A 22030-nucleotide genomic window follows, 5' to 3' on the forward strand; every position below is an offset into this window, starting at 1 on the left:
AGCACAGAGTCTGAGCCAGAGCGTGGTGGGTGACCGAGGTGCAGTGCCCGGGGAGGGCTTGGGGGAGGCAGAAGCAGGGAAGGCCTTGGAAAGCGGGAGGGAGGTGATGGGATTAGAGCGACAGCGAAGATGGGGGGATTCTGGAGGCTGCAGCTGAAGAGATGCCAGGCAGATACGGAGGGACATGTAGCCTCATAGAACCTCAGGGCTGGAAGGGACCTCGAGAGGTCAACTAGTCCAGTGCCCTGGACAGAAGTACAGACCAAGTGAACCTAGACCATCCATGGCAAGTGTCATCAGGTGGCCCCTTATGCGTCTCTTCTCTAGGCTAAGCATGCAGTCCAGGACACCAGGGAGGCCTGGGAGAAGGCAGCGGCTGTGGTAATCCTAGTGGGAGCTGGGTCCTCACTCCTGGGGATCTGGAGTGGACTTGGCAGCCTCCAGAGTGTGCCCTTGGCCCAGATAACTGGCACTAGCATGAAATCAGATGCTGTCTGCTGGCCGACATCGCTTCAGTCCCCATCGTATCCACACCTCAGTGCTGTCGCTGGGCAGCACCTCCGCAGAGGAACTGGTTCACGACTCCAGCATGAACACCCGTTTCCCTGCCATCCCGCTCATAGGCGCCGAGTCCGTGGGTGCTCTGGGGCTGGAGCACCCACGGGGGAAAATTAGTGGGTGCTCTGCACCCACTGGCAGCCAAGCGCCCCTCCCTCCCCGCCATGCCTCCATCTCCTCCCAGCGTGCCACGTCCCCGCCCCTCCCCACCAAAGAGCTGTAGCAAGCTCTGGGAGGGAAGGGGGAGGAGCGGGAACGTGGCGCACTCAGGCGAGGAGGCGGGGAAGAGGTGGGGCCGGGGCTGGGATTTGGAGAAGGAGTCAAATAGGGGCAGGGAGGGGGCGGAGTTGGGGGGGGGACTTTGGGGAAGGGGTTGGAATGGGGGCGGGGCAGGGGTGGACTCGGGGCGGGGCCAGGGGCAGAGGGCGGGTTGAGCACCCGCCGGGGCCAGAAGAAGTTGGTGCCTCTGATCCCGGTTAGTCCTGCCCCGCTGAGCTGCGGGTGTTTTCTGCGCCGCTTTAAGTTGTAAGTTGTGACGAGGTCACGTGGCCCTGCCGGAGCCATGAAGTTGGTCGGATCCCTGCCGTGAACCCTGAGCTCGGCTCACAGCTGGGGTGGTCACCCCAGGGTGGGTAGGGGACTCCAGCCGTGAGCCCAGCCACCTCCCGGGCTCTCCGTTCCCCGGTCCCTGCCGGGAGCCCCGGGGGGCAGTCAGGTTCCTGGCAGGGAGCGCCATGCTGAGCTGAGTGTCCGGGTGGCAGCCGGGCTCCCAGCTGGCTCTCAGCCCCCCACACTGCCCCTCTTAAGTCAGCGGAAGCGCTCCTGGTGAGCACACATGGCCCCAACAGGCGGAGGTTAGTGTGGACATGACCTAACATAGGTTGACTTAATTTGATAGTGTAGACGTGCCCTAAGACTTCACGTGGCATGTCAGCCAAACTGCTCTGTGCTTGTCAGCTGAGCCCTGCTGGGCTCTGGGGTCGCTGGGAGACGGTCGATGCAGAGCCGCCTTTCCAGTCGCTTTTCAGGACGCTCAGTGCTGTCGGCCTGGCCTGCGCCCGTGAGCTGGCGTGCTGCCCCACGGAGGCCTGCCAGGAGCTCGCAGCCAGAACAGCCAGGTGGGGAGAGAGTGCCACTGGGGGCAACCTGGATGGCTTCTCGTCCTTCTCTCCAGCACGGCTCCCTCTCCCTGTATAAACAGGTCAGTCCGAGGGCAGAGGAGGGAGCCTCCTTGATTCAATCCAGGCAGTTCTTGCTGTGAGCGCCAGGCTGTCCTTTAAAGGCGTAGTACGCCCCTTCCCAGCCCTGTTCTGTGCCCCGGAATGGCAGCTCTGATCAGATGGGGTAGAGCTGCTGACTGCCCAGGAGGCAGGGCAGTGGAGGTCATGGGCCCATGACCCCCGCTGCTCTCTCCCTCTTGGCATATGCCTGGACCCTGGAGTCTGCCTCCTTCCCGAGCCAGGCTGAAGAGACGTCTGGGTTCGGCGCTAGCTTGCCATTGCTGTGGGGGAGGATTGGCTCTGGGTGGCGTCCGCGTGTGTGGCGGGCCGTGGGCGGAGGGCAGGAGGCCAGCTCAGGGGAGCGGCGTTCGTTTCTGCTCTCTCGATAGTTTATTGGCTCTGTGGTTTTTAATGAGTCCTATTACTGCATGCTAGGTGCTCGGAGACCTTGTGGGTTGGCACAGGGTGCCCAATATATAATTTATTGGTATTATTGGGCCAACTTCCTGTGGTTTGTGTAGACTTTGTGTAGGAAACACTCCTATTAAACTCAGTGGATCTGATTCTCATTGATGCAAAGGCCCATAGCCATATAAGAAGGCCTGGCTTTGGACCTGTTACATTTACACTCACTATTAAGGCCCCTTTCGCTGTCAGGTGTAAAGGGGAGTTAGGGTCAATGAAAATCAGGCCCATGTGAGGACTGTACGATTTGGCCCATAATTGTGACTTGGTTATTAAGAATTGTTGGTAACGAACTCAAGAATCTCCACTAGCTGGAGAACAGGATGCAGGGCATTTGACAACCGGAATGTGGCATATCATAGAATCTCAGGGTTGGAAGGGACCTCAGGAGGTCATCTAGTCCAACCCCCTGCTCAAAGCAGGACCAATCCCCAATTTTTGCCCCAGGTTCCTAAATGGCCCCCTCGAGGATTGAACTCACAACCCTAGGTTTAGCTAGCCAATGCTCAAACCACTGAGCTGTCCCTCCCCAGGCCAGGATATCTAGAAACATCGCATTTTCCCTTTGAAATGAATGCATTCAATTGTGGAACGGCTCTGAAAAGGACTATAAAAAACGATATCGTAGGGCTGTGTGTCGTCTCTCCAAGACTCCTGTGACTTTTCCTCTGTTCCTTGTCAATTACCCCAGTGCAAAGAGCGGGTAAGCGGCTACCAGATCAAAATGAGAGTGGGGAGAATAATATATTTTGCAGTTCATTGGATGTTCCAAAAAATGGTGGGGGAGGGGAATTCATTTTGGATCAGGCCAAAAAACCGAAAACGTTTGCAATTTTTCAGCAGCTTGAAAAAGTCCTACATAAAAAAAGTCTTGGGTCGAACAAAATGTTTCATTTTGAGAAAATCAGAATGGTTTTATTGTGACCGCTTTGAAACGCTTTTGCATTTTTAAAAAAATACACAGTGTGATTAAAGGACAGTTTGCGACCAAGTCATTTCACACCAGCAAATCAAAGCACTTCGTTGAGAGAACGCTGAACCGTCTCAAACTCTTTGGAATTATTTTTTGTTTGTTGTTCTAACCGATTCGTGAAAGGTTTTGCTGCGTTTTTCACCCCAAAAAGTAGCCTCCAAAATGTCTCCTGGTTCTAATCAGGATGTGCGCCGCTTGCACCCCCTCTGTAAGGGTCCCTACTGTGGGTTGCAGCCCAAGCCTGAGTGTCTACATCACAATTTAACAGCCTCTTAGCTTGAGCTTGAGTCAGCTGACATGGGCCGGCCGGTCGCAGGTTTCTAATTGCAATGCAGACACACCCTGAGGTTCTTTCCTTCTCACGCATCAACACCACTAACAAAGGGTTGGTGTGTCAAATTAGCCTGTCTGTTACCCAAGGGCTTCCCCTGCTTTGAAACGTAGGCCCACCGTGACTCTGCGAAACCCCAATGTCCTCATGGAGTTTCCACAGGTGTGACTGCTTGGAACTTTGTAAACCATTCTCTTGACCGGGCCCAAGGAAGAACAGATTCCAGCTGACTTTCCCTTAGCTGAGCTGTTTTTGCCGGGCAAACAATAAAGACCAGTGCAACTGGTGTAAGGGCAGGTCTACACTTAAAACTCTGCACCCAGGCAGGTGCACCACTGTTGTACTTCAATGAAGACACTCTATGCCGGCGGGAGAGAGCTCTCCCGTTGGCAAAATTAATCCACTTCTGCAAGAGGCTGATGGGAGAACTTCTCCTGCCAACCTTGTGCTGTCCATACTGGCGCTTAGGTCGGTGTAACTACGTCGGTGAGGGGGGTGGATTATTCACACCCCTGGGTGACGTAGCTATACCAGAGTCATTCTCTGTTGTGTAGACCAAGGCTAAGTCTGGAATTTTTCAACAAGCTGTTTTTGGCTGAAAAATGTCAATTTGTTGAGACCGAAACCATTGGCGAAACAGGGTTGATTTTGCCAAATCTCCTGACCTGAGGAATTATTGGGAAAAAGTGTTTTGACGTTGTCAGAATGTCCCACGTCCACATTTGTGACATCCAAAGTTCCGGTTGTTTGAGTTGAAACCGGTTTTCATCCTGAAATTTGAAGACATTTAGACTAGCGAGAGGTTTGAAAAAAGAAAAAAAGGTTGAAAACAAAATGTTTCAAAACTATCAAAACGAAATGTTCCAAAATTACATAAATAAAATCTTCTAATTGACCTAAACCAATTTTTTTTTTTTTTTTTGGATTTTCAGTTCTCCAAAATTTTTGAGATTTTGACTCTTCTTCCCAATTCGGGCTGGGAAATTTTTTTGATGTCTCAAAAACTCTCCTTCTAGGGGAAAATCATTTCCTGGCCAGCTCTAGTCACTGCTGTAAAGGGGCCGGGCTCGGAAGACTTTCTCTTCTCATTAGACTCCAGGGACACCTTGTGTCACCTCTGGTACCCAGGGCAAAGTGGGTGTGAATAGCTCAGAATGGCATTTGCTTTGCACTGGAGGAGGTGAATTCCCAAGGCACAGTGCAAAGGAAGGATCAGGCAAAAGGTCTTTGGAAAAGAAGCGAAGTGCGAATTGCTTCCGTGGGTGGTTGTTGGCAGCAGCTTCTAGACCCATCTTGTTCCGGAGGTAGTGCTCAGATTTAGCAATCCTACTCGGCACTCACATCCTTCCTGCTCTGGCTGGGCTGGGTGCAGAATTATGGATATTTATCTGGAGGAGAAACATGCTGGCCCCTGGTTCTATTTTTTTTAAATGGATTTAAACTGATCAGGCTAGACTGTGCATTGCCCGCAATAGGAAATGATCCATCACCTGCAATCCCAGGTAGAATCCTTCTCGCCTTATCCAGAATTCCTCTGGGGGAGCATCAGGGAGATCTCCTGCCTTTTGAAAGGTGCAGCTGAGGTTCCTCCAGCATCCAGGCGGTTCTGCTGGTTGGGGTGAGGAGGGGGTCACCTGGCACACCTTGCACCACCTCTGCACAGCCTTCTTGCACTGGGCAGCTGAGCAGCGCCTGTGTCCTGGTCCCCACCCATTCCCAGGGCACATACGTGCATGCGTGTGCCCTACTTCCCCTGTCTGCCCTTGCTAGCACCTGGTACAATCTGCTCCTCAGAGCTGATTCTCTGTAAATGTCCTCTGTCCCACAAACGGAGCAGCCTGTTACCATGATGGGAAAGTGATGGCACAAGTGAGGTCCACCGTTGAGAGCATAGGGCTGCGAATCAGGACGCCTGGGTTCTGACTCGCTGCCGGGCTCTGGGCGAGTCACGTCCCCTCTCTGTGCCTCAGTTTCCCATTATAAAATAGGGATGTGGATGATACTGACCCAAGGGAGTGGGAGAGTCCAATCGAAGGAATGCGTGTGATTGCTCTGAGATTCCCAGGGAAGGTTTCTCAGCAGCCCACGGCATGACCATTATTACTGGGGATCTGTCCGCGGGGAGATGATGGGGGTCGGGGGCAGAGGGTTTGTAATAAGGATATTTGTTTTGCCTGTTTTGCAGAGTTTCAATGTTCTGACTTGGTCTAAGATGAAGGTATGGAAGTTTGCAGCCATTGCCTCGATGCTCCTCAGTTCCATGTTGTCCATTTTAGTTTGTAGAGACATGCTCAACAGAAGCCGGAAATACAGCCCCTTCCCTTCCTCGCCGTCAAGGTCAGCCTCCTCTTCTGCCTTGCCTGTAGGTCAGCGGAGATCCCCGCGAGCCCTGGAGCGCCGTGACCCGCTGATCTCTCAATGTAAGCTATAGCATGCTTTGCCTTGACTCCATCTGCTCAGAGCCATCTCGCTGCTGGCACTGCTGGGGGAGAGCGTTCCTTCCCCAGGCCCTGGCATACATGGAGAGGGTGGGGTAACGGAGAGCTACGGCTATGCCATGGGTTTTTGTTGCAGCGTAGATATACCCTGGAGGGTCTGAGCCTGAGTCAAGCCAAGACCCAGGGTTCAAGCCCCGTTGCTTTGCAGTGTAGACGTGCTCTGAGTCCTCCAAAGAGAGAGTAGAACCTCAGAGTTACGAACGCCACGGGAATGGAGGCGGTTCGTAACTTGGAACAAAACGTTAGGATGGTTCTTTCAAAAGTTTTCAGCTGAACCGTGACTTAATTCAGCTTTGGAACTTTACTGGGCAGGAGAAAAATGCTGCTTTCCCTTTATCTTTTTTAGGCGTTTCCCTTTAACACGGCACTGTACTGTATTTCCTTTTTTTTGGGGTCTCTGCTGCTGTCTGACAGTTCACTTCTGGTTCCAAATGAGTTGGGCGGCTGACTGGTCAGTTCGTAACTCTGGTGTTCCTAACGCTGAGGTTCTGCTGTATCCTGTCCCACAAGCTGACTTACTTTGTCATCTGGACAGTCAAGTTTTCTCACACTGCATCACGAACAACAGGCTCGAGCAGGCACATTTTGGGAGGGTGCTAGGAAGTCGGGGATACGACTGGTTGGATTCATATCTGCATAATGCAGTGTAGATGCTGGTGCCCCAATCTGGGACCCGGGGTTCAACAATTCCTAACCTGGGGTTACAAATGGGTGTAGATGCTCAAGTCCTAGGTTAACAAACCCAGGGCCTGTTAACTCAAGTTCTCCTAACCCAGGGCTTCCATTGCAGTGTAGACAGACCCTGAGTGTCTGAGCTGGGCCACGACTAGGTTCTCAAGCTAATTAAGCTGCAGGGATCATTGTGTTCTCTGCTCATCCAAGACTGACCCCTCCAGACAAGGGGTTTTGTTCCTCTTCTGCTTTACCCGCGGCCTCCTTATCCATGGTGTGACAGCATGTGGTTTTTCTTATTCCGCATACGATGGACAGCATGCGATTAAAAACATGATCAAAACCAGCCCGCTCTCTTTAGACCCGGGGCTGTGGGCCTGCAGCTGTAACCAGCTGTGCTCTGCTCCCTAAAGCATAGTCAGAGTTGGTGGGTACTTAGAGAGATGGTCTTTCCAGGAGCACCGACATGCTGGTAGGACCTTGCACAGAAGGTGGTGAGCCAGTGCCCCAGGATGGTGTTTGTGAGATGGCTGCTGCCCTTCGGAGGAGCAATGAAATTCTGGTTTTGACCTTTGGTGTTTACCACTTTCTGTTCAGGCTGAGGTTGCTAGGTCCTCATTGAATTCTAGGTGGGTTCACTGAGAGGGAGTACGGTCTGGTGGTGAGAGCAGGGGATTGCAAGTCAGGAGATCTGGGTCGGCTCCTGACTCTGCCGATGAAAATATTATTTGTTGTATTATTCTAGCACCTAGAGGGGTCCTAATCATGCCCCACAACCGCATTGTGCCAGGCGCTGCACAGACACAGAACAAAAAGACCCTCTGTGCCCCAGAGCATTCTCAGTCTAAGACAAGAGACAACAGAGGGATACAGACAGATGGGGTAGCACGAGGAAACAATGAGACAGGGTTGGTCACGATGGGCAGTGTCTCAGCACGTCAGCAGCCTGGCCGTTGTAAAGTTTTATGTAAGTATCACAGTCGAGGAGAAATTTAAGGAGGGATTTCGAAACATAGAAGATTAGGGTTGGAAGGGACCTCAGGAGGTATCTAGTCCAACCCCCTGCTCAAAGCAGGACCAATCCCCAACTAAATTATCCCAGCCAGGGCTTTGTCAAGCTGGGCCTTAAAAACCTGTAAGGATAGAGATTCCACCACCTCCCTAGGTAACCCATTCCAGTGCTTCACCACCCTCCTAGTGAAATAGTGTTCCCTAATATCCAACCTTGAAGGAGGACAGTCAGGTGTGGGTTTCTACACTAAGTTTGGCCCAGACGTGAGGGGAAGCCTTGCTGTGTTCTCTGCGTGTGTCTCTCGCAGGGGGTCTGTGCGGGTCCACGAATGGTTGAGAGCCTGGCTGAAAGGTGCTAAAGGAAACAAAAGTAAAAATAGAAAGTTAGTGGCAATGCTGAGAGTCAAGGGTGGCCTCGTACATCCCATTATCAGACAGCCCCTGGTTTCCGCTGGTTATAACTTTGCCAGACTTTAACCGTTGTGGCTGAAATATTCCATTCTTGATCTCTGCAACTGGATGAATTGCTTTGGTCAGTTTCACTGAAAATGATTCAGCCCTTTCCAAGCTTGAGGCAAAGGGAAAGTCAGATCGTGTTGGTAACATTAAAGAGACTTTTCAGCTGTTTCTTTGCAGAGTTCCGGCGTGTCCATGCTTTGGAGCAGGGTCATGAAGTTTGCTGGGGCGATAACCTTTGGGTCACAGATACAACTTTTTGCTGTCCTTTATGCCTTCTTCTTGCTTCTTACACCCCAGCTCTGAATTGAGGTCTGTGTCTGGAAGGGTTAGATGCCGTCTGCTCTGAGGATTAGGTTGTGATTTTATTGAAGTAAGATGAGAGTCAGGCCCTGAGAGTTCACACTGAGGGCAGAATAGCCAAGGCTTGTTATAGTGTATAGTTTGATCCAGAGTGACAGCTGGCTTTAATGGTGTTAGAGCTTTTGGGTCTGATCTGAACTCACATCAGTTTAACTCCTATGGGCCAATTTTTCCTCCCACTTATAGCTGTACAAATCAGGGGTCACGCCTTTGACCTATGTTGAGTTACGCCGGTGTGACACTGGAGTGAGATTGGAATCATCTCCTTTGATTCCAGCAGAGTCATTCCTGCTTTACCCGGCTGATTAGATCAGAACCGGGCCCTTTATAGCGACAGTTCAGCTGCCCAAGACCCAAGCGCTGTGATCCCCATAGATTGGTGCCACATCTCTTTGCTTCCTGCCCTCTTTCCCATGCTTTGATTGCTTGTGACCCCTGCACGAGTGGGAGCACGCTGTGCCCAACCGTTCACTGCAGCACAAGCTTGCCCGTTCCCCTCTCGCCGGAGGAAGCCGTGATTCCTCCCAGCGTCTCCGACGTGGCTGTGTGCAAGGCATCTGGAAGTCATGAATGCAACGGGAGTTCGTTTTATTTATTCACCCAATGTTTGATTTTTTTTTTTTTAAGCATGCACTTTAAGTGTCATGCAGTGAGGGGCGGCCTGAGCTGCTGCAAGCTGTGAAAGTCTGGTAGGAAAATAAACAAGACAAAGTGAGGGGTGTGGAGACCAGGAGGCGTTCCAGCAGAATCCTGGAGCGGGATTGGAGTTAGCTTGGAAGAGATATTGACCTGATCTTTTCAAACCAAGGAGCAGGAAGGTGGGATGGGGGTGAGGGGACAACATTCCTTTAAAGGAGCCTTTTCCTTGTGGCTCAGCAGCGGAAGATCATCGTTCAGTAGAACATCCCTGCCCACCCTGGCTACGTCTTAGCCAGGGTGAACGAGAGCACCCAGCGATTTGCTTAGGCCTCTGTCATGGGCTGCTCCCTCAGCTACCCGGTGTGCCGTGGGCCTGGCCCGTTTGTGCGGTCTCTTATTCACAATATACACACAGTCTGTTACTTTTCCCCACATGTATCTGTAATCTCTGGATTCCCAGCATTTCAGGACATAGTACAGGAGGAACCTTCCACCCAGCGTTCCCCATCCCGCCCAGCCCAGTCTCGGAGCTCCCCTCTTACTTCCTGCCAATTCTCGCTCTTCCTGTGTTGAGCTGATGACTTCATTAGCCTAATCCCTGCCCCCGAGGGTCAACAATCCCCACCATAACAAGTTAATTGCCTCCGATTAAGCCTGTAACTGTCTCGGTTACGTAGTTACCTCAGGGCATGTCTACGCTACAAACTTTTGCCAACTCAAGTGAGTATATCGCTTATGCACAAACACATTTGGCTCCTTGTGTCAGCACTGTGTGTGCTCACCAGCAGTGCTTGTGTCGATGCCCAGTGCAGTGCACCATGCGGTATCCCAGGGTGCAACTCACCACCAATGGTGCAATGGTGGGGCAGAAACAAGTGGCGCGGGGTGACTGGGACCGCAGCGTCAAGGTCCCATCATGCGACTTTCTCCACCCCATAATGCTATCTCGATCCCATAATTTTCACGCCTATTCAGAAAATCCCACAAACCAGCGTGGGACTTGTTGCTGTCCGTCACCTCTGCTCTGAACACCTCTGGACTATTGCCATGAGAGTTAGACGTGTAGACTTTAAGGCTAGAAGGGGATCATCGTGATCATCTAGTCTGACCTCCTGCATGTTGCAGGCCAAAGAAACGCACCCACCCCCTCCCATGTCAGACCCCTAACCTCTGGCTGAGTTACTGAAGTCCCCAAATCATGATTTAAAGACCCTGAGTTACAGAGAATCCACCATTGACACTAGTTTAAACCTGCAAGTGACCCATGCCCTGTGCTGCAGAGGAAGGTGAAAAACCCCAGGAAAGGCGAAAGCCCCCAGGACAAGCACAGGATTGGTGAGCCTCCAATATTTGAGAGCTATGATTGGAGTCGCGGGGAACATGATGATTCCTGAAGGGCGGATTGCTGTGGAACACAGCGAGAACGAAGTCGAGGTTTTCGGTGGCATTCACAGAGTAGCTACAAACAGTGACTTGTGGGATCTCATCGTAATGCAGGTGTAGGATGATGAGCCACGGCTGCAGAACTTTCGGATGCTCAAAGCCACATTCCTGGATCTGTGCACCGACTCGCCCCAGCCCTCCAGTCCAGGGACACAAATGTGAGAGCGGGGCTGACAGTGGAGACGTGAGCGGCCATCGTGCTGTGGGAACTTGCCCCGGCAGATTGCTACCGGTCAGTGGGAAATCATTTTGGAGTTGGAAAATCCACTGCGGGGGTGGTTGTCATGCAGATGTGCAGGGCCATCTTCTGCTACGCAGGACTGTGGCTGTCAGCAATGTGCAGGACATAAGGGATGGATTTGCAGCAATGAGGTTATCGAATGGATCACTAGACGGGATGCAAATCCCTATTTTGGCACCAGACCCCCTTGCCACAGACCACATCATCAGAAAGGGCTGTTTTCCTATGGTTATGAAAGAGCTGGTGGATCACCCGGGATGCTTCATCTACATCAGAGTTGACTAGCCAGGGAAGGTGCATGATGCCTACATCTCTAAGGAGACAGGACTGTTCAGAAAGCTACAAGGAGGAACTTTCTTTTTTTGGAACACAGCTTAAGGAAAGGGAAGGAACGTTCATGTCCATTTTAGCTACACATACATCAACCATGGCTCTCCCAGGTCAGCGTAGGTGAAGCTGTGGTTTTCCTTCACGTCCCCCTGTGTAGAGGGGTAAAGTAGGGATGTGGTTCCTGATGCCACGTGGAATGTCGCAGGGTGTCGGGAGCAGTGACCATGGAGTTCTCCAAGGTGAGCCTGGGATTTTTGAACCTGTCAGTCCACAAGCAGCTGCAGCCTCTGTGTTTGCTGCTGGAGAAGACCCATTATGTTCTGGTGCATCTCCCTCTCCTTTTCCTGCTGGGCCTCCTGCGCATTTCTCCTGTCCGTTCTTTCCTTCTACATGCACTCTGCTATACTCATCTGCCACCCCTCTGTTCCTGGTCTGTTGCAACATTGGCTTGAAGAATCTCGCTGAACAGGTCAACCCGGGTCCTCTTCTTTCTCCTTCTCTGACTCAGGTGTGGAGGGAGAACCCCTCAAGGCCGCAACGGCATCAGCTACAGATGAAACGCGCAGAGGTACCATGGACAGTAGAGTCATGATGGAAAGCGGAAGTTAAGATTCAGAAGTCCCTTCCCCTCCCACAGCTGTTGCTGATGTCCCAAAGCCGCCCGGGTCCATAGGCTGCTAGCCCGTTTGCTTTGGCAGGCCCCCTGGCAGTAATTGCTGAGTGGCGTGGGAATGTGTCCTACCACAGAGGAAGAAATAAGGCTGCCATGCCTGGAGACCTTTGGGAGAGGATTGCAGAGGACTTCCATGAAAGTTTCATTGCGATCTCTCAACAGGATTCAAGGGGCATCCCCGGGTACGTAAACAAACCACTCCACACACACCCATCCCCTCGCCTAACTCTGGAGGGGCACGAACAGCAGATAACAGCCCGCCCTCTCTTCCTGGTGCCACGACCTCTCCTAGTGCGAGCAAACTAATGAAAAGTTGATAGTCATGTCCTGCTCAGTTGGGGGCGCCATCGCGGTAATGGGGAATGAATTTGCACACTTGTCTGAGGATCCTTCCCCTGCACCGGGCTCATCCATGCTCGAATGCTGGCGTCTACTACAGTGGCATCTCAAACAGGTCCTAGCTTGCAGGACAGCTGGACCTCCCTGGCTCTTCAGAGGTATCCATGCTAGTGTGTGGGGCCTCGGGTTCACAGCAGCTTCAAACTGTGAACTGCCTGTGGCCCACCAGCCATCCCTGGAGTCCCTTCCTCGCAGGGCATACAGCTGTGTAACTGTGCAGTGTGGTGTTGGGAGGAGAGGGTGCCCCATGAAAAGAATCTTCTCTAGCAACATGGGTTTCAGGTTGGCAGATTTGGAGCAGTATGTGCAATGTAATGTAAAAACACCCATGTGCATGTAAACACGCACGCCCACTCCAGTGTTACTAGTCCACAAAAAAGTAAATTTCCTTTTCCGTATCCTAGAAGTAACGTGTAGATGAGAGCTGGTCAGGAATTTTTTGATAATGGTTTTTCTTTGGAAAATGCTCCTTTATCTAGATGGTTTCCTCAGGTCTAGCATGTAACTGAAATAGACAACCAGTGCACAGTCCCAGAACAGACCCTAGCCCAGGGGTTAGGGCATTCATGCGGGCCGTGAGACAGGTGCAGGGCCTTACTCCGAATCAGGCGGAGTGGGGATTTGAACGGGGGTCTCTCACATCCTAGGTGAGCACCTAACCACAGGGTATTGTGGAATGGGTCTTGCGCGCTGTGGTTTTCCAAAAACGGTTCTGAAGGTCTCCATTTCATCCCCAAAAGGTTTGAAATCTACTTTTTACAGACCAGGAAAACCATTTCCCGACCAATTCTACTGCACGTGGACTCAAGTCAACCGGAGCTGAAACAAATAGTTCTGATGTTTAAATAACATGGGACTGCGGCATTCTCTGATCTGTAGAAGAATTAGAATATTTTACTGCCAATAGCAACAGTGGGCCAAACCCCGACGGCCTTACTAAGTTTTTACTCCTGCTCAAATCAAAGCGAGTAAGGACTGAATAAAACCAGGAACTGGCCCCACGGGAATGCTTGGAATTTCTAATGTGTCTTTCACCTGACGATCACAGATTGCAGGCATTCATTAATTAACTGACACCGAGATTATGTCACCCACCCTTGAAACGTAGCTGCTTCTGGGATAGGACACCACAGCTGGTTAAGCCCACCCAGCTACATCACCTAGCAGATCAAGACCCAATCCAAACTGTTGTATTCAAGTGAAACTGCAGAGGGAATTTCGCTAAACGGAATGTAATTGCCTGAACTGGAATTGGATGCCAGGGTTAACTCATCCCTGATTCTTACAGAAACTGCCACGAGTGGTCAGGACTGGAGTTTCACATGCAGGGGCACCGGAACGGGGGGGCCAGAGGGTCACGGTGCTCCCACTTGTTGAAAATGGATGGGCCGCCTCTTCCCCCCAAGGCCCTGGCCAGGCTGGCAGCTGGAGCCTGGCCGGGGAGCCTGGGCCGCTGGGGGAACCCTCCACCTGCCTTGGATGGGAGTCCAGGGGGTGAGAACATAGGCTGGGGGCTGCTCTCAGCCCCACCCCCCACCTCGGGCAGGTGGAGGAGCCCACCCAGGCTCCCTGGCCCCGCTTTGGCTTCTGGCTTGGCCAGGGGTGGAGCCTCGGGGGGGGAAGAGGAGGGGCATGGGCGGGTCCACAGAGCAGACAGCGGCCCCTGGCCCCACCCCCTCACTTTTGGGAGGGCTTCACCGCCCCTGTTCACATGTCCTATAAAAGCAAGCCCCATGCTGGCCAATATTAACTCAAAGGGAAATTGCATTGGCCAAAGCATCTGGAGGTCTCCTACCCAAACACCTACCCAACCACATGGTGCTTAGCTTAAGAAAAGCCATGGAAACACAACCCAAAGTGAGGTCGCTTTGGAAATGCTAGGACGTATAAGCTGCATCTGCACTGGGAGTTGGCTGAGGGGGTGAGGCGGGGAGGTGGGTGCATTACTGGTATAGGTCAACCAGCCAATCCTTTCAAGTGTAGACAAGGCCTAAGGCAGCCTCACCTGGAGCATTCCTGTCTCTTGGGCCCTGGCCACATCCTCCAAGCCAAGAGCATCTGTGCCACCTGGAGCCAGCTTGACTCCTTGGGCTGAATTGGAAAGCTGTCGTTAAAGCCTCTCACTCTGAGGTTGAACCATTTTTCATCCTGTTTCAATAAGACGCTTCAGTCCTGACTCATTCTTGTATTTTTTTTTTAACTCTCTCACCCTGTGAGAGAGGGACCCCGTGGCCATGGAAACGGGGTTCTGCCCCACCCAAGCCAGTAGATCAATGAGCTCGAGCTGACTGCCTGGGGCGGCGAATCGGCATACAGGGCATTCGTTGATGCACTGGCTTCTGGCTGCCTAGCAGGGTGACTCCCAGAGCTGGAGGACCCTGCCTCTGCAACCAACCCTCGGGTGGGGAGAACGGGCCCTTAATTCGTGCTGCCTTGTATTCTCGGGGGGGGGCTGCTAGTGGGGACGGGTCCAAGAAAAGCATTTCCCCACGTATGGATCTTGGCCCCAGTGAACCCGCTCCCCCCGCACCAGTGACTGGGAAGGTGGTGGGGGCCAAAGCTGACACCGAGCAACTGACTTCCATAACCTCTTGCACAGCTCTGCTGGCTTTTCGTCCCTTTCACCCCCACAGGCCAATGGGATGACTGGCACCGGGCCCTTTTCCAAAGGGCTTCTGCTATTGGCTGACTGAGACCAGTCATTAGAATGTGCATCCCCCCAAACCCACTCCCTCCCCAGGGGCTTGTACGTGTCGTAAGCCGCTCTGGGCATGCCATTGTTTGCAGGCATTCGGAGAGGTTGTACACATCCGAAAGCTCAGTCTCCACAAAAGCCGTGGTCCCCATAAATACCGAGCTTCCGGTTAATTGCTCAACAAGTGTTAGAGAGGCCAAGGTGCCGGTGGCCTCTCCTGGGATGAATTCGTTCAGCCCTTAGGAAGGACTTCAGTAGGAAGCAAGTGGACTGGGGCACTAGCCGGTTGCAGGGCATCAGGCTGGTGGCATCTGAAAGTCGTCGCTTTGCAGCTGCTTTTCCTCCATGAAACGGGTTCGCTCTGTCCGCCTGCAGCCCCACGAAAGGGGCGGATGCCCCCCCCCTCCCGTCCAACCAGACTAGACGCACCGTGGTGTTGTAAACTGGTTTAGAACACACTCAGGCTCTGACTACACTGGACCCAGGAGCACCTTTCTCAAGCGGGCGCCTCATTCTGAAGGATATGCCCCAGTTCAATGACAGGCGGGGGGCTCAGTGCAGGGCTTGTTGTGGGAGGGTCTCTGGCCTGTGTTGTGCAGGGGACCGTACTAGACCATCAAAACAATCGCTGTGAAGGTCGGGGTTCTGGCTTCCCTGGGTTAAACTGTACAATAGGCAGGGCCCAAACCCCACTTGCTCTAGTGCTTAAACCACAATACTTGAACTGGTGATTTTTTTTTCAGCCCTAGTGTAGATAAGGCCTCTGCTCCGCTAAATAAAGCGGGCCCATCTGACCTCTAAGGAGCAAGCAGGGTGGAGGAGAGGGGTGAATGTCAGCCTTTGATGGTGCTGGAGTTTGTCTGGGGCCAGTTTTCCACAAGGCGGGTTAACCAGGCAGGAGCGCGCCTGTTTCATTGTGCAGGCCAATTGCTTCACAAGCCGAAATGCTCGGCAGGTAATTTGCTGACTTGAATGGAAGCTTAGATTTGGGTAGAACGTAGTCAACGTTTCAGAGGGGCTTCGCAAATTATTGGAGCCTTGATTTCCTAACACCCATCACTTTCTCCTGTCCCTTTTATAGGCTCTTTCCTGCTTGTGCGTGCAGCCTGGGGACATGAAGATGGGGGGGACCTATGAGATTTAGGAGCTTAAGTCCCATTGTAAGTAAATGGGACTTAGGTTTCTAAGTCACTTAAGCATTTTTTGAAAGTTTACCCACAATCCGTAGAAATATTTGGGGCTGGGATTTTCAACGTAATCTAAAGGAGTTAGGTGGCCAGATTCCATTGAGATCTGGGTGGCTAGCTCCCGGGGCTTGTGCTTGCCGTTCCCCGCTGCCTGGTTCGCTAACCCCTGTCCCTGTTCTGTTGCAGACAGTACCTTGTTTGAAAGCTACACGGAGGGTGAAATCCGGCAGCTGATCTCCACGCTGGTCGAGAGGTACAGCCAGTCCATGAACTCCGGGGGGCATGAGCTGCCGCTCTTCCCCAAGCCTGGGAACCGCATGAAGCGAGCCCGGGCCCGCCACAAACCCTGCGCCCTGAAGGAGCTGGAGGTGAGCGTCAGCGAGCTGGGCCTGGGCTACGAGTCAGACGAGATCGTCCTGTTCCGTTACTGCACTGGTACGTGCGAGACAGCCATCAGGAACTATGACCTCTCCCTGAAGAACATGAGGCTCAAGAAGAAGATCAAAAAGGAGAAGGTGAGAGCCCGGCCTTGCTGCAGGCCTCTCGCGTACGACGACGATGTCTCCTTCCTGGACACTTACAACCGCTACTACACCGTCAACGAGCTGTCGGCCAAGGAATGTGGCTGCGTGTGAAGTGGGGAAAGGGAACCTGGGAAGGTTGATGTCTGGAAGGCAGCGCCCAAAAGCCAAGAGGGCGAGGGCCTAAAGGGACATTGCTGCGTTCCGAGAGTGAAGGGAACTAAGAGGGGACCCAGGCTCCGAGAGAGTCAAGAAGGCAACTGTTTCCAAGTCTACCTCAGTTCTGTGGTTGGACTCTAGGGGCAACAGGGAAACTCTTGATGCTGGGTTGTGTTTTGAGAGAGATCGAGGGGCCTTTCAACACTTCTACAGGTGCCTCCGCGCTCCCCCCGCCAGCCCGGTGCCCCTGAGCGTTGGGATGCTCTAAGAAGGAGGAGCTGGGGAATGGAGAGGTAGGAGGAAACACCTGCTGATTTCCTCAGGGATGCCGGCATCAGTCACAGCACCAGCCTGGCATCCACATGGGCTTTTATTTTATTGCTCTCACGAAGGGATTTAGCAGGAAAGTTTTGCTGGCCAAGTATTTCGAGTCCAAAAGGTGCCAGTCGCCCTTGTCTTTGGATGCAATTGGGCGGCCAGCTCCGGAACTGCGATCCAGTTGGAAAGGCGGAGTCAGATTGGCATTCCTAGTCCTACGAAAACTGAGGCCTCTTCTCAGAGGCTCCCCTCCGAGACGGGTTGCGGCCTAAAGAGAATTGCTCCAGGGCATGGAGTTCACGTGGATGGAACCTTTTTGGGTGCAGATAAATGACTGAGCGGTCAAGAAATATTCTTTTATATCCTAAGATCATATCTTACCCTTATTTTATTGTAGACATGCAGTATATTCATGCTCTGTAAATATACAGGAATATATATATAGAGAGAGAGAGATAAATATTGGTGGCAATCGCAGAATACTATCATTCCTTCACAGCCATTCTGCCAACGTTCTAGTGAGGTCAATGGACAACTATTGGATGCTTCCCTGGGCCAGGATAGTGATCTTAACAAACTGTCCAGTTGGTGGTTTTAACCAGAGAGACGGGGAGGAAGAGGATTGGCGTGGGAACATGGGGCTGATGAGAATTTCAAAGCTGCCTTAATTTTTTAATAGGAACTGGGTGTTCTGATCTCCTAGGCAGCCTTGAACATCTCAACTTTACCATCCGTCATATTGACATTCAGGATGAGGCATTGAGGCAGTCAGGAAATGTGATGGTTGAGAAAGAAGCCATAATTTCCCATGTTTCTACTGCTTTGAGCACCTCCTTTGCTTTCCATCTGGCAGGCCTTCTAGCTTGCTGAAATAAACCACCATGCCCCTCCTGGGACTAGCTTTTCAGGGACACGGCAATAGAGTTACTGGTGGCCGTGCTCCAGCTCTACACTACAAACTTGCAGCTATCGCGCTTCCGGTGAAGACGCTCTAAGCGGACGACAGAGAGCTCTCCTGTTGGCTTAATAATTCCACCACCACGAGAGGCGGCAGCCATCCCTGTCTACATGGGGGGTTGTCAGTATAACCACGTTGCTCAGGACTGTGGATTTTTCACATCCCTGAGTGGTGACGTTATACCGAAGTAAGCGTGTAGAGTAGACCTGGCCTAAGACCTGGGTTTGCAAAGGAGTCTCAGGGCATGGGTAGACTTGCAGTTGTAGAAACCCGCCTTCGGAGACTGCAGCAGGGAAAACGCTGCCGAGTGTTTACACTCTCAGGTGGAAGCACACTGGCATGGCCACATTAGCAACTCTTGCAACGCCACAGAGAGCAGTGCATTGTGGAAGCTATCCCAGCATGCAAGTGGCTGCAACGTGCTTTTCAAATGGGGGGTGGAGTGTGACAGGGAGTGTTTTGTGTGTATGTGGGGGGGGGAGAGAGTGGGTTTTAGGGGGGCTGAGAGCATGTCAGCATGCTGTCTTGTAAGTTCAGACAGCAGCAGACCTCCCACCCCCCGCCTCTCTCTCACTCGCTCAAAGCAAGCAGCATTCCTCAGTAATGGTTCCTTTGTCCCAGAGCAGATAAGCAGCCGGCTCTCAGAAACGGAGCTTTGAAAGGGCATATCCGCATTCCTACAGAGAGTTCAAAACAATGACAAAAGTGGCCACTTGACTTAAGGGGATTATGGGACGGTCAGTCAAAGCGCAGTAATTCAACACCTCGTTCACGCTGGCACCATGGCGCTCCAGCGGGGGTGCAGCAAACGTTATTCCACGCACCGAGGTGGAGACCAGCCGCGCTGTAGCCGCAGACTCAGAGTGTTCTACATGCCTTGCCAGTGCAGACGGGTAGTGAGCTAGGGCATCCAAGGCTCCTTTATTGCTCTGTAACTCGCAAGTGTAGCCAAGCCCTTTGGCCTAGTCTACACATCAGGGTCATATCGCTTTAACTACACCAGTGTAATTAAAATGGTCCAAGTTCCCTAGTGTGGACACGCTTATACTGGTATAAAGGTGCTTATATTAGTATAGGGAAGGAGAATAAACTATAAAGCAGCTTTTATACTAGCATAACTGTGTCCACACTAGGAGCTGTACTGGTGTAACTATACTGGTCAAAAATCACACTCCTAACCCCAATAATTATACCAGTACAAAATCTGTGTATAGGCCACACCTAGGGGAGTTAGGCACCCAAATTCCATGGAGTTTCATGCAATGGGGATGATTAGCCAGTAAGGCTGAGAGTGTTGACGCTGCCTTGGGGCTTCCCGTTCATTTTGAATGGGATTTGGGCATCGAACGCCAAATACCAGCCTCGGACTCCACTTTCTCAGAGACCAGGGTGGCTGTTGAGCCCAGCCTTCCAATTGGCTCTGCAAAAAATGGGGGCAGGAGGGCACTGCTCCAGCCTGGGCCGTCCTTTGAAAGGAAAAAGAGTTCCCTGGCATTCAAACACAACTTTACCTCAAATGGGACTTTTTAATGGACAAACGTTTGGTGTTTTCCCTCCCTTAGGGCCTGATCCAATTTCCACTGAGATCAGCAGAAAGCCCTCCCCATCTCACAAGAGCTGGTATAGGCCTTCACATCCATTCTAATCACCTCTTGTTTGGCCACTCATTGGAACGAGCTCTTTCCCACCTTCCTTCTCATCCGCTTTTTGTCTTAAGGCTCATGCCAACCTACCGTAACTGGATCAAGTCTCCATTTCCTCCACCGTCGCTGGTGTCAGGTGACCGGCTCACCCGACCAGGTTGTCCTCAGTGCACCTGGTAAAATGATTTAGAAACACTCTGGAGTAGGAGAGATGGGTGTTGCCATAGGATGGCGTTTTAGTCTGAGGGCTAGGGACGCATTGGGTTGTGATACAGCAGAAAACCAGCACGATAAAATTAGGATACATATCAGCAATAACATCCTAGCCGGAGCTGTAATAGAAGGTCAATGACGACCAGAAAGGCTGGATCCCAATCCAGAAGCATTGAAATCATCAGGTCCATCGGGAGCTGCATCTAGGGTTGCCAGCTTCATAATATTTCAAAACCGGACCCTCCAGCAGGAGTGACAGCACCTCCCCTGCCCCGTCTGCAGTTGCCCAACACAGGTAGGAGGTGGCCCTGGCTGAGTAGGGGCTGGAGCGGGTGATGACTCGGCGCGTCCCTGCCTCCCGCGCCCGCAGTAACTGGATTTTGGCTGTCTGGTCAGTAGATCTGACTGAGCACTGTCATGTCCCCTTTTCGACTGGACTTTCCAGTCGAAAACCAGGCACCTGGCCACCCTAGAGCTTGCACCTCTGCAGATAAGATGGGGCTGAAATCCACAGGAGTCTTAAGAACCCAACTTACAGTGGCCTTTGAATGCAACAAGTGATTCCCATTCACTTCAGTAGGGTAGAGTAGCTTGTATCATGGGTGAGAGAAGAACCAGACCCTTTCTGTCTATGGTTAGCGTTTACAGCCTTGTCAGTGTTGTTTACTATGTGGGGAAATAAATGAGACTACAGACTTTTGCAGTCTCTGAACAGGCTATATTTGTCGCTTGGAGTAGCTGGTTTTCTCCTCTTGGCTCCTTTCCCAACTAATGCAAATGATAAACAGAAGGAGAATATTGGTGTCATGTACTGGGCATTCACCAAGACAATGGAAAGCTAACAGGCCTGGAATTCTTTGATTGTTATTGACTTCCCTCTCTTTTGCTCAACCGTGGGCCAGACTCTGATCCCAGATACAACCGATATAAATCGGAAGACACTCCACATTGGAGTAGCAGAGATCAGAATCTGGCCCGCTTGTTTCTTTTTCACAGCAGTCAGGTAAAATGTGTTTCTTCCTTCCTGTTCGCATAGATAATTAGCAGCTTCGGCTGGGATTTGCAAAGGAGTCAAAGGGAGTTAGGCACCCAATTCCCAACAAATGTCAAGGGGGAATTGGGAGCCTGACTTTAAAAATCCCAGCCCATAATGTGAATGGGAACCAAAATGCTTCTTGTGTGTCTCTTCTGCGAGACACGAAAAATGTAACATGGAGAGTAAATAGCATAGATTTCTGACCCCTGCCAAAGGTCAGGCTTTTTTGCGTTGGATCTAAAAGCTGCTCTTAGCTGAACGGAGCCAAGATGTATCAAAGCAATATAAACATCATCATTCAGCAGGCTTTGCCTCACTTGTACCCTGCTCCCATATAAAAGGGCTGCTGGGCTCTGAAACCCTAATCTTTACCCTCACCTTTGAAAGAGGAGGCCAGCTGTAGAAACTGACCGGAGGAGAGGGGAATAAAGTCCACCTGTTGGATTTGTCGACACATGTAAAACCGCTGGTCAGTTTGCAAAAAGGCAGCTGTTTGCCACAATGCTTTGCTCCTACCGGGTTGACACATATCCAGCTTTACAGCCCATGTCTAAAGCCCTAATGGGGATGCGAACACGGTGCACTGTAAAGTCTCTTCAGCAGCAGGCTTGGCTAACCCAAGCTCCCGCTAGTTCAGAAGTGGCAAAAGCCAATGTGCATATTTTCTAAAAAACAATGCAGTGAATGTAGCAGAAGAAGTTCCACCTCCTAATGCAGGCTGTGCACGAGAATTCAGCCTGAGGCTATGTGGTGGAAATCCCCTCTTTGGGGCTTATTCTACAGTCACTTACACCATTTTTTACTCCCGCAAGTCTGTTGTTTAGTGGGGTTACTGCTGATTTGCACTGTGGTCCATGAGAGGCGAATTGGTCCCTTTAAATCATTCCACCTGTGTCTCAAGCCTTTGCTTTTCATTTTATTTGATGTGCCAAATTCTGTGATGTCTTATGCCAGCCCCCACAAGCCCTGATGCAACTCCAAGGAGCTAAGATTCTCCACTCACAGGAGCAACTGTGTTAAAGTCAGAG

General features: G+C 51.7%; 1 protein-coding gene across 1 annotated transcript in view; it reads left to right on the forward strand.

The window, feature by feature from the left end:
- Positions 1-17272, forward strand: part of NRTN (neurturin) — a 74397-nt gene extending 57125 nt beyond the window's left edge. Inside the window, exons 2-3 of the mRNA XM_084614707.1 lie at positions 5733-5967; positions 16341-17272. Coding sequence (XP_084470833.1) covers positions 5760-5967; positions 16341-16789 — 657 coding nt within the window. The 5' untranslated portion in view covers positions 5733-5759 and the 3' untranslated portion in view covers positions 16790-17272. The remainder of the gene's footprint in view (positions 1-5732; positions 5968-16340) is intronic.
- Positions 17273-22030: the final 4758 nt, after the last annotated feature.

The sequence above is a fragment of the Lepidochelys olivacea genome (assembly GCF_965140295.1).
Source record: "Lepidochelys olivacea isolate rLepOli2 genome assembly, chromosome: 25".
Classification (NCBI taxonomy): domain Eukaryota; kingdom Metazoa; phylum Chordata; order Testudines; family Cheloniidae; genus Lepidochelys; species Lepidochelys olivacea.